The sequence below is a fragment of the Agelaius phoeniceus genome, chromosome 30, assembly GCF_051311805.1.
Source record: "Agelaius phoeniceus isolate bAgePho1 chromosome 30, bAgePho1.hap1, whole genome shotgun sequence".
In the NCBI taxonomy this organism is placed as follows: domain Eukaryota; kingdom Metazoa; phylum Chordata; class Aves; order Passeriformes; family Icteridae; genus Agelaius; species Agelaius phoeniceus.
In genome coordinates this window covers 4,047,119-4,059,507 of record NC_135294.1, presented here as the reverse complement: position 1 = coordinate 4,059,507, position 12,389 = coordinate 4,047,119, and the positions used below count along the sequence as shown (strand labels likewise).

The 12,389-nt window shown below is 49.8% G+C and overlaps 1 protein-coding gene across 2 annotated transcripts in view; it reads right to left on the bottom strand.

The window, feature by feature from the left end:
• The window catches only part of UNC5D (unc-5 netrin receptor D), a 111,498-nt gene that overhangs the window by 33,792 nt on the left and 65,317 nt on the right, over window positions 1-12,389 (bottom strand). For both annotated transcript variants that reach the window (XM_077191776.1, XM_077191777.1), the window contains exons 5-7: window positions 3,801-3,981; window positions 2,237-2,404; window positions 1,158-1,322 (exon numbers count right to left, since the gene is read on the bottom strand). In XM_077191776.1, the coding sequence (XP_077047891.1) occupies window positions 1,158-1,322; window positions 2,237-2,404; window positions 3,801-3,981 (514 nt within the window). The remainder of the gene's footprint in view (window positions 1-1,157; window positions 1,323-2,236; window positions 2,405-3,800; window positions 3,982-12,389) is intronic.

The window sequence follows — 12,389 nt, the reverse complement described above, 5'->3', positions numbered from 1 at the left end:
GTATGGGGGGAAGCTCCATCCCAGCAGCACCAGAGCTCCTGCAGGCCTGGACTTGTCTGCAGGGCCCAGCTGCAGCACCCAGGCAGCCCAAAGTGTCTGTGGGGTGAAACACCACACACCCAGCAGCCCAAAATGTCTGTGGGGTGAAACACCACACACCCAGGCAGGCAAAAGTGTCTGTGGGGTGAAACACCACACACCCAGGCAGCCCAAAGTGTCTGTGGGGTGAAACGCCACACACCCAGCAGCCCAAAGTGTCTGTGGGGTGAAACACCACACACCCAGGCAGCCCAAAGTGTCTGTGGGGTGAAACACCACACACCCAGGCAGCCCAAAGTGTCTGTGGGGTGAAACACCACACACCCAGGCAGCCCAAAGTGTCTGTGGGGTGAAACACCACAGTTGCTGCTGTTTGGTTCAGCACCAAGGGCCAGACAAGCTCAGGCAGGTCCCATCTGCTGCCAGCTGGGGGCTGTGTACAAATCACAAACAGGACAGGACTGCTGGGAACGTGCCTTGAGCTGTTTGATTTTCCAGCATCAGTCTCATTCCATGGTTATGACAATGGGAAGATGCCACCAGCTCACATCCCAGGCAGCAGACCAAGAACTTAATGTTACAACTCACTTTATAAGTGTTTTGACCAATCCCACAAAGCAAAAGCACATTGACAGTAGTTCTATCCAACCACTATAAGCACAGGTACCTTTGGTTAAACAATGCTTGCTTATTTCAAATACAATCCCTGCTTGTGAGCCTTCAAACACAATGCACAGAGCTCCATTATTAAGCTTCAAACTTCCTAATATCTCTCTAGATAAACTGTTCTGTAGCTTAGGGAGTTATTCTAGACAAGCCTTAATACACAGACCATTGTTCTATTTATCCTTGCTTTTCTACAGTTTAAATAATTTTTCTGCTGCCCAATCTCATGGCTGCTGCTCAGCTCCAATCCCAGTTCTGCTGCCTCTGAGGCCTTTTGCAGCTTTCCCAAACCCCTCTGATTCTGTAGATTCCCGCAATATCCACAATATCGCTCAATATTCCACTACACGTCCCCTTCCACGGGAGTATCTCAGACACAGGATCCCCACCCAAAGAGGTTCCCCGTCCTTCAGCCCCCCTCTCAGGCCCTGCCCAGCCCCGTGGCAGCTCACCTTGGATGCAGAGCCCCTCGGTGCAGTTCTCGGACTCCTGGCTCAGGCCCTCGCAGTGCTTGCCGCCGTTGCGGGGCGCGGGCGCGGCGCACTCCCGCACGCGCAGGTGCTCGCACTCGGGGCTGCACACCGACCACTCGCTCCACACCTCCCAGCTGCCGTCCACTGCCCGGGGAAAAGCGCGGTCAGCAGCTCCTGCAGCAGCGCTTCTTTCATCTCTCCCCCTCCGTAATTCCACGTCTAACGCGCTCCCAAGCAAACTTTCGCGGGATAAATAGTGCGTTTCACGAAGCTCTCAGCTCTGTGTTTCTCTTCCTGGTGTTCTTAACATCAGCTCCCCGTCTCTGCACTAACTCCAGACCCCCACCCACATCCCTGTTTTCTCCCCGAGCTGTTCTGGCAGGGTTTTGGGGGTGCCAGGAGCAGGAACAGCAGATTTGTGTTTCCAAACAAGCTGTGGGCCTGCTGGGAGATAAAACCAGCACTGGGAGAGAAAAGAAACAATGGGAAGGATTCCACGGATTGATGAATGGAAAAAGAGATTTGCTTTTACAAATAAACTTTAGGTTTGCTGATTAATGAAATTAGACATTAATGGGGGAGAAAAACCCCTAAATTCTGCAAGAATTAAAAATGAAAAGGGAGGGTTATACATTAGAGGGGAATCTTTGGGATCAGGTGTTCTGGGAAGTCTGAACCTCTCAAGTACCTCAGCCAATGGGGAAAGAGAGAAGGGAAATGTGGCTGGAAATTGGGATAAAAAGGGAGGCTGCATCCTGCAAAAATCTGAGAGACCCCAGGGGATGCCCCATGGCCTCTGCCTGTATTGGAATAAAGTCAAAGGACTCCTCTGTCTCCTTTTTGGACATAAACCTCTGGTGTTTGTGGATTGATTTTCCTAACACGGGGTAAGATCCAGTGTGCCCACAGGTGCCTGGCACTGCACCCACACCCAAACCCACACCCAAACCCAAACCCACACCAGGCTGGGCCGCATTTCCCTCTCCCTTCCCAGCTCCCTGCTGGCTCCTTCCCACCAAACGCTGAGGCCCCCAGAGCCCTCCCTGGCTGGGACTCACCGGGGCAGAGGGAGGTGCAGGTGATTTTCTGCACGGACATGCCCTCGCAGAAGGCTCCCCCGTTGAGGGGCGCGGGGTTGGTGCAGGTGCGCGAGCGTTTCTGCCAGCCCCGGCCGCAGCGCGCGTTGCAGCTGGACCACTCCGTCCACGAGGACCAGCCCCCGTTCACTGCAAAACACCAGCGGGGCAGGGGGGCTGAGGGGCTGGGGGGCTGTGCCAGAGCCCCCCAGAACCAAACCCAAACCCAAACCCATCCCAGCGGGAAGGGCTTGGCTGGGTGCAGCAATTCCTTTGGGGAGTCCCTAGGGATGTTTGCTGGTAGCAGCAGGCAGGAAAAGAGTCCACACGATTTCTGAGGGTGCTAATTAAAACACCAGCATGGGGGGCTGTGGTGCTGTGCCAGAGCCCCCCCAGAACCAAACCCAAACCCATCCTGGCGGGAATGGCTTGGCTGGGTGCAGCAGCTCCTTTGGGGAGTCCCCAGGGAGTCCCCAGTGGTAGCAGCAGGCAGGCAAGGAGACTCCACACAGCTTCTGAGGGTTCTGATTAAAACACCAACGTGGAGGGGTCTTAGGGGCTGGGGGGCTGTGCCAGAGCCCCCCAGAACCAAACCCAAACCCACCCCAGCATGAAGGGCTTGGCTGGGTGCAGCATTCATTTGGGGGTCCCCTAAGCTGGATGTCGGCAGGTAGCAGCAGGCAGGCAAGGAGACTCCACATGGCTTCTGAAGGTGCTAATTAGGTGAGGGTGCTAATTATTGAGGGGGGTCCCAGCCCTAGGAGCAGCATGGTTTCTGAGGGAGAAGGGGGGAAGAGGGAGAGCCTAAGGAGAAAAGCTCCAAGAGGGAGTCTGGTGTCCCTCGCACAGTTTAACAGGGAGATTCAAAGTGGGTGCAGAATAAGCCTTGGGCCAAGGGCATTACAGATCCATGATTTTCAGGGGAGGATCACAGGCTTGGAAAAAACATTTTAGAGGGGTGAGACAGAGCATACCATTTAACTAACATGTAACACCACAATCCACCCATTTCTGTTAGAAAGAAAAGATGAAGATAAATAAGTGCCAAGAAAGCGTTTGTGGTCTCCCCCTCACAGCTTAACAGGGAGATTCAAAGTGGGCACAGAATAAGCCTTGGGCCAAGGGCATTACAGATCCATGATTTTCAGGGGAGCAACACAGTCTTGGAAAAAACATTTTAGAGGGGTGAGCTAGAGCGTACCATTTCACTAAAATGCAAATTCACCCATTTTTTGTCAGAAAGAAAAGATGAAGACAAATAAGTGCCAAGAGATCGTCTGTGGTCTCCCCGGCACATCTTAACGGGGAGATTCAAAGTGGGCACAGAATAAGCCTTGGGCCGATGGGATTACAGATCCATGATACTTCAGGGGAGGACCACAAGCTTGGAATACACACTTTTGAGGGGTGAGACAGAGCAAATGCCATTTAACTAACACGTAACCCCGCAGCTGGGCGATCCCGCGTGTGCCGGGCTTGAATCAGCGCAGCAATAACAGCACAAATCAAAGCACAGCCACCTCTGCCCCCCAGCCCTGTCACTGACCATAGACCACCACGGTGGCTGACAGGCTCCTCCTCTTGGCCACGATGTTGGCAGCCATGCAGGTGTAGTTGCCCGAGTCGGACAGGCGCGCCTGGCGGATGATGAGGTTGTGGTCGGCCCTGGTGTCGATGTTCTCGTCCAGGTTGGAGTCGATGGGCTCCTCGTTCTTCAGCCACTCCACCTGGCAGGGAGGAGCACAGGAGAACGTGGGGCAGGCCAAAGGCACCTCAGGAGCTCGTTAATTGGGTGGGGAAATGCTTCCTTTGGCTGGTAACTTTTTCCTCAAGGAACATGGAATAAAATCTCAGCCGAGAGAGAACAGGAAACTCTCCCAACAGTATTTTTACATATTGCTCCTTCTGCACCATGCACTGGATGTTCAAACACTTGGACAACTACCAGTTCTATAAAACAGATAATAAGCATTATCAATTCACTTTTTTTGTGTGAAGAAACAGGAAGATGAAATTGCCTGACATGGCATACAGAGGAAAAGCTGATTTTTTCCTCAAGGAACGTGGAATAAAATCTTAGCCAAGAGAGAACAGGAAACTCTCCCAATGATATTTTTACATATAGCTCCTGCTGCACCATGCACTGGATGTTCAAACACTTGGACAACTACCAGTTCTATAAAGCAGATAATAAGCATTATCAATCCCAATTTTTTTTTTTTTTTTTGTGAAGAAACAGGAAGATGAAATTGCCTGACACGGCACACAGAGGAAGAGCCGAGTCATCATCACAGATTCCCAGCTGACACAAACACCCTGAGAACAGAGGCCATTAGTGTTTGCTGCCACGGTCCATAAACCCCCTGAAATGCTGTGTAGGATGTGTTCCAATCCATCTTCTCCAGTTCACCTCCCAACGTCTCTGAGCACGCCCAGGAATCGCCCGCGAGGCGCCTTTCCTCTCGAAACATTAACAGAAAATGGTTAAGGCATGGCAAGCTGCTGTCACAGGAGAGCAAAATTAAAAATAGAAATAAAATCAACGGATTCTATTAAAAGACCAAAGAGCAGGGGGCTGTTTTAACAGCTTTTCTAGATCTGGAGGAGCTCTGGCTGTGCCCTGCAGTCAAACTCCTTTCTCCACTCCATTCAGATGAATAACCTTGTTTAGCAACTTGTGGAAGGACTTGGAACTTTGTGGTAATGAGCTTATGGCTGTGGTAGCTGCAGGCATTCATTAGCACTCAGCTCTGCGCAGATGGGCTGCAATTTGTACATTTTCCAGTTCCTAAACAAATCTGCAAACGCTGACCATCAGAGCCAATTACGTTTGGTGCCAGGCAGCAGATTCCCCTCCACAGCAGCACTCCTGGCTTTGCTGGGACGGATCCAGCCCTGCACATCCCAGCCAAGGGCTGCAAGCTCACCTGGAAAAGGCTCCAGGTCTGGGGCACCTCATCCCACACGGCGGCTGTGGAGTTAAATTGTGATTTAACACATCTGTGCCAGTGTGAGTTACCTGAGGGCGAGGCTCAGCACCACACGTTTCACACTGAAAACGGGGGAGGATCCAGCTCTGTGATCCCTCTGCCATCTCTCTGTCCTCGGGTATCCAACCCTCCCTCCCAGCCAGGGAACGCTTCCCCTGTGCCTGCAGGAGCCTGGGCACAGCCTGGGAGCAGGGACCAAGCAGCTGCGCTAAATCCAGCCATGCCAAAGCCTTCCCTGGACAACATCCCTGGGAGTTCTAGCATGCCAAACCTGTCCCTGGACAATATCCCTGGGAGTGAGTTCCAGCCATGCCAAAGCCTTCCCTGGACAATATCCCTGGGAGTTCCAGCATGCCAAACCTGTCCCTGGACAATATCCCTGGGAGGGAGTTCCAGCATGCCAAACCTGTCCCTGGACAATATCCCTGGGAGTTCCATCCATGCCAAACCTGTCCCTGGACAATATCCCTGGGAGTGAGTTTCAGCCATGCCAAACCTGTCCATGGACAACATCCCTGGGAGTGAGTTTCAGCCATGCCAAACCTGTCCGTGGACAATATCCCTGGGAGGGAGTTCCAGCCATGCCAAACCTGTCCGTGGACAATATCCCTGGGAGGGAGTTCCAGCCATGCCAGACCTTTTCCAGCCATTCCAGACCTCTCCCCGGACAAAATCCCTGGGAGAGAATTCCACCCATGCCAACCCTTTCTTTGGGCAAAATTCCTGGGAGTTCCAGCATGCCAAACCTTTCCCTGGACAATATCCCTGGGAGTGAGTTCCACCCATACCAAAACTTTTCCAGCCATGCCAAACCTTTCCCTGGACAATATCCCTGGGAGTGATTTGCAGACATGCCAAACCTTTCCCTGGACAAAATCTCTGGGAGTTCCAGCCATGCCAAACCTCTCCCTGGACAAAATCCCTGGGAATGTGTTCCAGCCATGCCAAACTCTTCCCGGGATAAAATCTCTGGGAGTTCCAGCCACGCCAAACCTTTTCCAGCCAATACAAATCTCTCCCTGGACAAAATCCCTGGGAGTGAGTTCCACCCATGCCAAACCTGTCCCTGGACAAAATCCCCTGGATTTTGCTCCCTTTCCCTGTGGTCTAAAGACACAGAACAACCAACTAATCCACTGACTATTCAGTTCCCCTTCTGCAGTTAACCTTAACAGTAATTATCCGAGGGGGTTTCAGCGAAGAAATTAGGAATTCAATTTAAATTATGGAGCAGCCACACGAGCATAAATCAAGTGACAGGAGTTCGATGCTGAACACACTTTATGTGCAGTGAAATGGGCAGAGAAATGACAAACACAGCCAGCATTCCCCGAGTTCATTATTTCACAAGTGTGTTTGTAAATGTTGACTCTCCTCAGGCCAGGGGATTTCTGGGTGGTGAGAGGGGTTCAAGGGCCCCATTTCTGTCAGCCTCGCCCTTGGAGGGAGCACACGCTGGTCCCGCGTGCGCTGAGCCTGGGAATGTGGGGTTTGATGAGCAGAAAACATTAAAACATTTACATTAAACCGTGCATTTCAAAGAATGATGATGCCAGCAAAGGGAGAACATTAAGCAGACAGAACATAAACACCAAAGTGTTGGGACGTGAGATCAAACCCTGATTTGTCAGGGAGGATTGCACTGCCGGTGCTCCCCTCATCCCAGCCCCCCCTTCCCTGAGAAAATCAGGTTTATCCAAGGCCATCCCCTGCTCTGCCTCAGCAGATGGAGGCTTTCAAAGATGGAGAACCAAGGGATGGATTTATGGGATAAAAATACATTTAAAGGAGTCGTGATGACAAAAGATGTTTGTCACTGGCAAGGGATGTAACCTTTGGGAAACTTCAGCCCCCGCACAAACACTCACAAAGCAACCAGGGAAAATAAAAACAGCCAAGAACCTAAAACATCTCCACACTGGGATGAGTGATGGGGTCTGGACTGCAGTGTCTGAAGAGCAACTCAAAACTCCTCAGAATTTCACTTTCCTCACCATGGAGGTCACAGAATTGCTTGCACCAGAATTAAAATACTTTTCCCTTTAAGAATTATTCGGATGATCTGGAACCAGACCTTGAACCTGCTATAAAATGCTGTAAGGTTGTAGAAAAATATCTGGGTTTGGGTTTTTTTTTCCCCTGAAATTCAATCTGCTCAGAATTAACCCCCCCTCCCCAGTTTCCAAGGAGGGCTGAGCACATCAGGACCTGCAGCTCAGGGGCACCAGGGGTTAACTGGGCCCCTCCCTGGGTGGCAGCAGCCCAATTAGCATCATCATAAATTTGTCCCAGTTACAGAAAGCAATTACCACAGACCAGCTTATGGCATTATCAGAGTAAAATCAGCTCAACACCCCAGAGCCTGGGCAGATTATGGGAGTTAGGGAACTCTTCTCCCTGAAAAACAAAGCTTATCCCAACTACGAGTCCCTCACCAGTCGCTCTGATGGGCATTCAAGCATCCCAAGACCTGGGACTGATTTTTTGGCTCTTTTTGGTGACCTTGTTTGAGATTCCAGCCAGATTCAACACAAGAGGCAGCTCCCAGCCCTTGTGGGCATGGTGATAATTCGGGAGGTCAGCAGACATTTTATCCTGGAGGAGGCTCAGAGGTGCCCTTATTGCTCTCTGCAGCTGCCTGAAGGGAGGTTGGAGACAGGTGGGGGTCAGTCTCTGACAGAACCAGAGGAAACAGCCTCAAGCTATAGCAGGGAAGGTGTCACAGAATCCCAGAATCCCAGAATCCCAGAATCCCAGAATCCCAGGATGATGAGGTTGGCAGAGACCTCTGAGATCATCCAGTTCAACCTGTGCCCTCACACCTCACCCAGACTATAGCACCAAGGGCCATGTCCAGGCTTTTTTAAACACATCCAGAGATGGTGATTCCAGCACCTCCCTGGGAAGAGCATTCCAGTGCTTTATTATTCTTTCGGTGAAAAATTTCTTCCTAATATCCAACCTACACCTTCCCTGATGTAGCTTGAGCCTGTGCCCTCTGGTTCTGTCAGTGCTGCCCAGTGGAAGAGACCAACAGGTTGGATATTAGGAACAAATTTTTCACCAAAAGAATAATAAAGCACTGGAATGCTCTTCCCAGGGAGGTGGTGGAATCACCATCTCTGGGTGTGTTTAAAAAAGCCTGGACATGGCCCTTGGTGCTATAGTCTGGGTGAGGTGTGAGGGCACAGGTTGGACTGGATGATCTCAGAGGTCTCTGCCAACCTCATCATCCTGGGATTCTGGGATTCTGGGATCCTGTGATTCTGTGATTCTGGGATTCTGTGATTCTGGGATCCTGTGATTCTGTGATTCTGGGATTCTGTGACAATGGGCCTCCTGTCCCTGCTCTGGGATTTTCCTCTGCTGCCCTTTAAACACAGCCTCTGCCTTCCCCATGGCCAGTCCCAGACACATCCACACCCCAGGGAAGGCAGTGACAGTGCCAGCTCCTCCTCAGGGGACAACCAAAGGCCTCCTGACCCCAGGGAAAAGCTCAGGGTTTGAGATGGGGAAGGTGACTCAGGACTGCACAAAGGGCTCTTGTTCCAGTCCATGGGGATGTTTTCCCCTCTCTCTCAGGTAGAAAAGCAGCAAAAACCTCCTCAATTTCCTCTAACATGGAACTCCTGCTCCTAAAAATTCAGGCTGGAGGAATATTCCTCCCTGTTTCAGCTGGAATTAGGATGGGGATGGGCAGGGCAGGTCCCCCCTTGTCACACTCTCATCTTCATTTCCACCCTGAGACTCAAACCAGGAGGGGAAGCCCCCACCAGCACGAGTCTCTGAGAGGTTTAACACAAACTCAGGGGCTGCACACACTCCTCCCTGCCTTTATTATTGTGATTTTATCAACTCCATCACAAGCCATTAATCCTGCGCCAGAACCCCTCAGAACAGCCTGAGCAGGTCAGCTGTACCTGCTGCATTCTGTTTAAATTAATCCACTGAGGGAACTCTGCTCTTGAATCATTTAATCGCAGCTCTGTCACACCAGGCTGGTAAGCATATTTTTCCTTCATTAGGTTGAATATATAATCTCATTACAGGGATCTGACACGCTGACTAACCCATAAATCAGCTGGAGGAGGCTCTGCTCCGAGGGGATGCACTTGGTGGTGGCCACAGGGATCAGCTGAGACCTCCAGGGCTGCCCGTGCCCATTTCTGGGGGGTTTTCCCCTCTGCAGGGCAGGCAGGGATGTTGGGGAAGATGGAACAGGAAAGCCTTACAAATGGGATTGCCTGGCAAAAGATTCTGAGAATATGGAAACTGTGAGTGAGATTGAAATGAAAGCAGCTTTGAGATCCCTCAGTTACTGAACAACTGGAAAACAATGGTGTGGCTGCTGAAGGTGATCCCCTTTTGATGGAACAACACCCTCTGCTTGCAGACAGGCCCAAGGGTCAGAGCAGACCCTGCCAGCTTGGCAGAAGGGGCCCAAAGAGGAGTTTGTAGGGTTTAAAATGGAACACAGGATGGTGATGTAGTGATTCTGATAGGCTGTATGTAAATGCTGTAGGATTTGTATCTTGTACTAGATTGGTCAGTGAGAATCAGAATATTCAACACAGAAGAAGATTTATGGTATTGGAATGGGAACCTCGCTCTCTTACCCCTTTTACTCTCTCACCCTCTCATCCTCTCTCCCCTCTCTTCTCTCAGGCCTGCTCTGAGCTGTGCCTGGCAGCTCCCAGCAGGGCCCTGCCCTTGGCCCTTTGCAATAAACCCCAAATTCCCCACCTGGCTGCAGAGATCTCTGCTCTCCATCCATCCCCACCGTGCTACCCCCCTGTCAATCCTACACAGGGAGGGTTTGCTGCCCAAACCTCCCCCAGCAAGGGGAGAAATCCTCGTCTGAGCTCCTCCTCAGAGCTCTGGAAATTTGCCTCTTGTTTCAATTATGGCTGTCTCTGTTGGTATTTATTTTTTGTTTAATCTTGTTCTCAATTTCTTATGAAAATGGCAACTCTGCTTTTATTTTGAAGGTCTGGTTCTGTAAGGTGGGGAGCTGACCCTGAGCTGTGCTCCAGACTTGCCCTGAGGCTTTTGCCACTCCTCAAGTCTGAAGCCTTCGAGCCTTACATGAAAAGCTTAAAATGTTAGCAGGTGTTTGTTAGGAAAATGAATCCACAAACACCAGAGGTTTGTGTCCAAAAAGGAGACACAGGAGTCCTTTCTGGATTTATTCCAATACAGGCAGAGGCCATGGGGCATCCCCTGGGGTCTCTCAGATTTTTGGAGGACTCAGCCTCCCTTTTTATCCCAATTTCCAGCCACATTTCCCTTCTCTCTTTCCCCATTTCTGAGGTACCTGAGAGGTTCAGACTCCCCAGAACACCTGATCCCAAAGATTCCCCTCTAATGTATAACCCTCCCTTTTAGTTTTTAATTCTTACAGAATTTAGGAGTTTTTCCCCATTTCTGAGGTACTTGAGAGGTTCAGACTTCCCAGAACACCTGATCCCAAAGATTCCCCTCTAATGCATGAGCCTCCCTTTTAATTTTTAATTATTACTGAAATTAGGGTTTTTTCTTCCCCATTGTTTCCTTCATCTTTCAATGTCTAATTTCATTTAGCATCAAACCTAAAGTTTATTTGTAAAAGCAAATCTCTTTTTCCATTCATCAATCAGTGGAATCCCTCCCAGTGTTTCTTTTCTCTCCCAGTGCTGGTTTTATCTCCCAGCAGCCCCACAGCTTGTCTGGATACACAAATCCCCCATTCCTCTCATGCTGAAACATGAAATGAGTCAGGGCTCATCCTCTGAAATCCCAACCAAAGACCCAGAGGAGGGAACGCAGGCCAGCATGGGAGGGGGTGAGTCAAAACTCAATTAAAATCAGGTTTGGGATGGGTGTAGAGGGAGAGGTGACAGCCTGGACGTGTGCATCAATTTATAGTGGTAGAGGTGGGCAAGGAGCTGACTCAGCCAGGCTATTTTGGATCCCTGGGATAAGGAGCCATTGCTAAAAATGCCACTGCTAATGGTACCTTGTCTGCTTGGTGAAGGCATCATCAGATCCCAGATAAGTTTTATCTTTATTCCTATTTTTGGCACGTCTACCATTAACTGGAGCGCTGTTTTTTATCTCCATGCAGAAATGATGAACAAATCAGCACTAATGACCCCAAAGGTCATTAGGGGTGGGAGATCCCCAGTGGGACAGAGCACACACAGGGCCTGGCTTTGGTTATGGGATGATGAGCGGAGATAAAGGATCCTGTGCAGTGCAAATCCCTGTCCCTGTCACAGAATGATTCTATGCAGGTGCTTTTATTGAAGAGCTCTGGGTGTCAGGGGGGCACAGACCCAAATCTGACTTCAACATGGATTTGGGATGAACATGTTTTATATTCTATCATTATATAACTTACATATTAATTATTAAACTTACACTGTTCTATTGTATACGTTGATTTCATCTGAGCATGGATTTCTCGTGATCCCCCTCAAACCTCTAACACAGTTTCTCATGATTCTTATGTCTAAACAATGATTACATCTGAGAGGAAAGGTGGATTTGTGTTTGCAAACAAGCTGTGGGCCTGCTGGGAGATAAAACCAGCACTGGGAGAGAAAAGAAACCCTGGGAAGGGTTCCACTGATTGATGAATGGAAAAAGAGATTTGCTTTCACAAATAAACTTTAGGTTTGCTAATAAATGAAATTAGACATCGAAATATGAAAGAAACAATGGGGAAAACCCCTAAATTCAGTAAGAATTAAAAATGAAAAGGAATGTTATACATTAGAGGGGAATCTTTGGCAGCAGGTGTTCTGGGGAGTCTGAACCTCTCAAGTACCTCAGAAATGGGGAAAAACCCCTAAATTCAGTAAAAATTGAAAATGAAAAGGGGGGGGTTATAAATTAGAGGGGAATCTTTGGGATCAGGTGTTCTGGGAAGTCTGAACCTCTCAAGCACCTCAGAAATGGGGAAAGAGAGAAGGGAAATGTGGCTGGAAATTGGGATAAAAAGGGAGGCTGAGTCCTCCAAAAATCTGAGAGACCCCAGGGGATGCCCCATGGCCTCTGCCTGTATTGGAATAAAGTCAAAGGACTCCTGTGTGTCCTTTTTGGACACAAACCTCTGCTGTTTGTGGGTTAATTTTCCTAACACAACTAATTACTAAATAATCTTC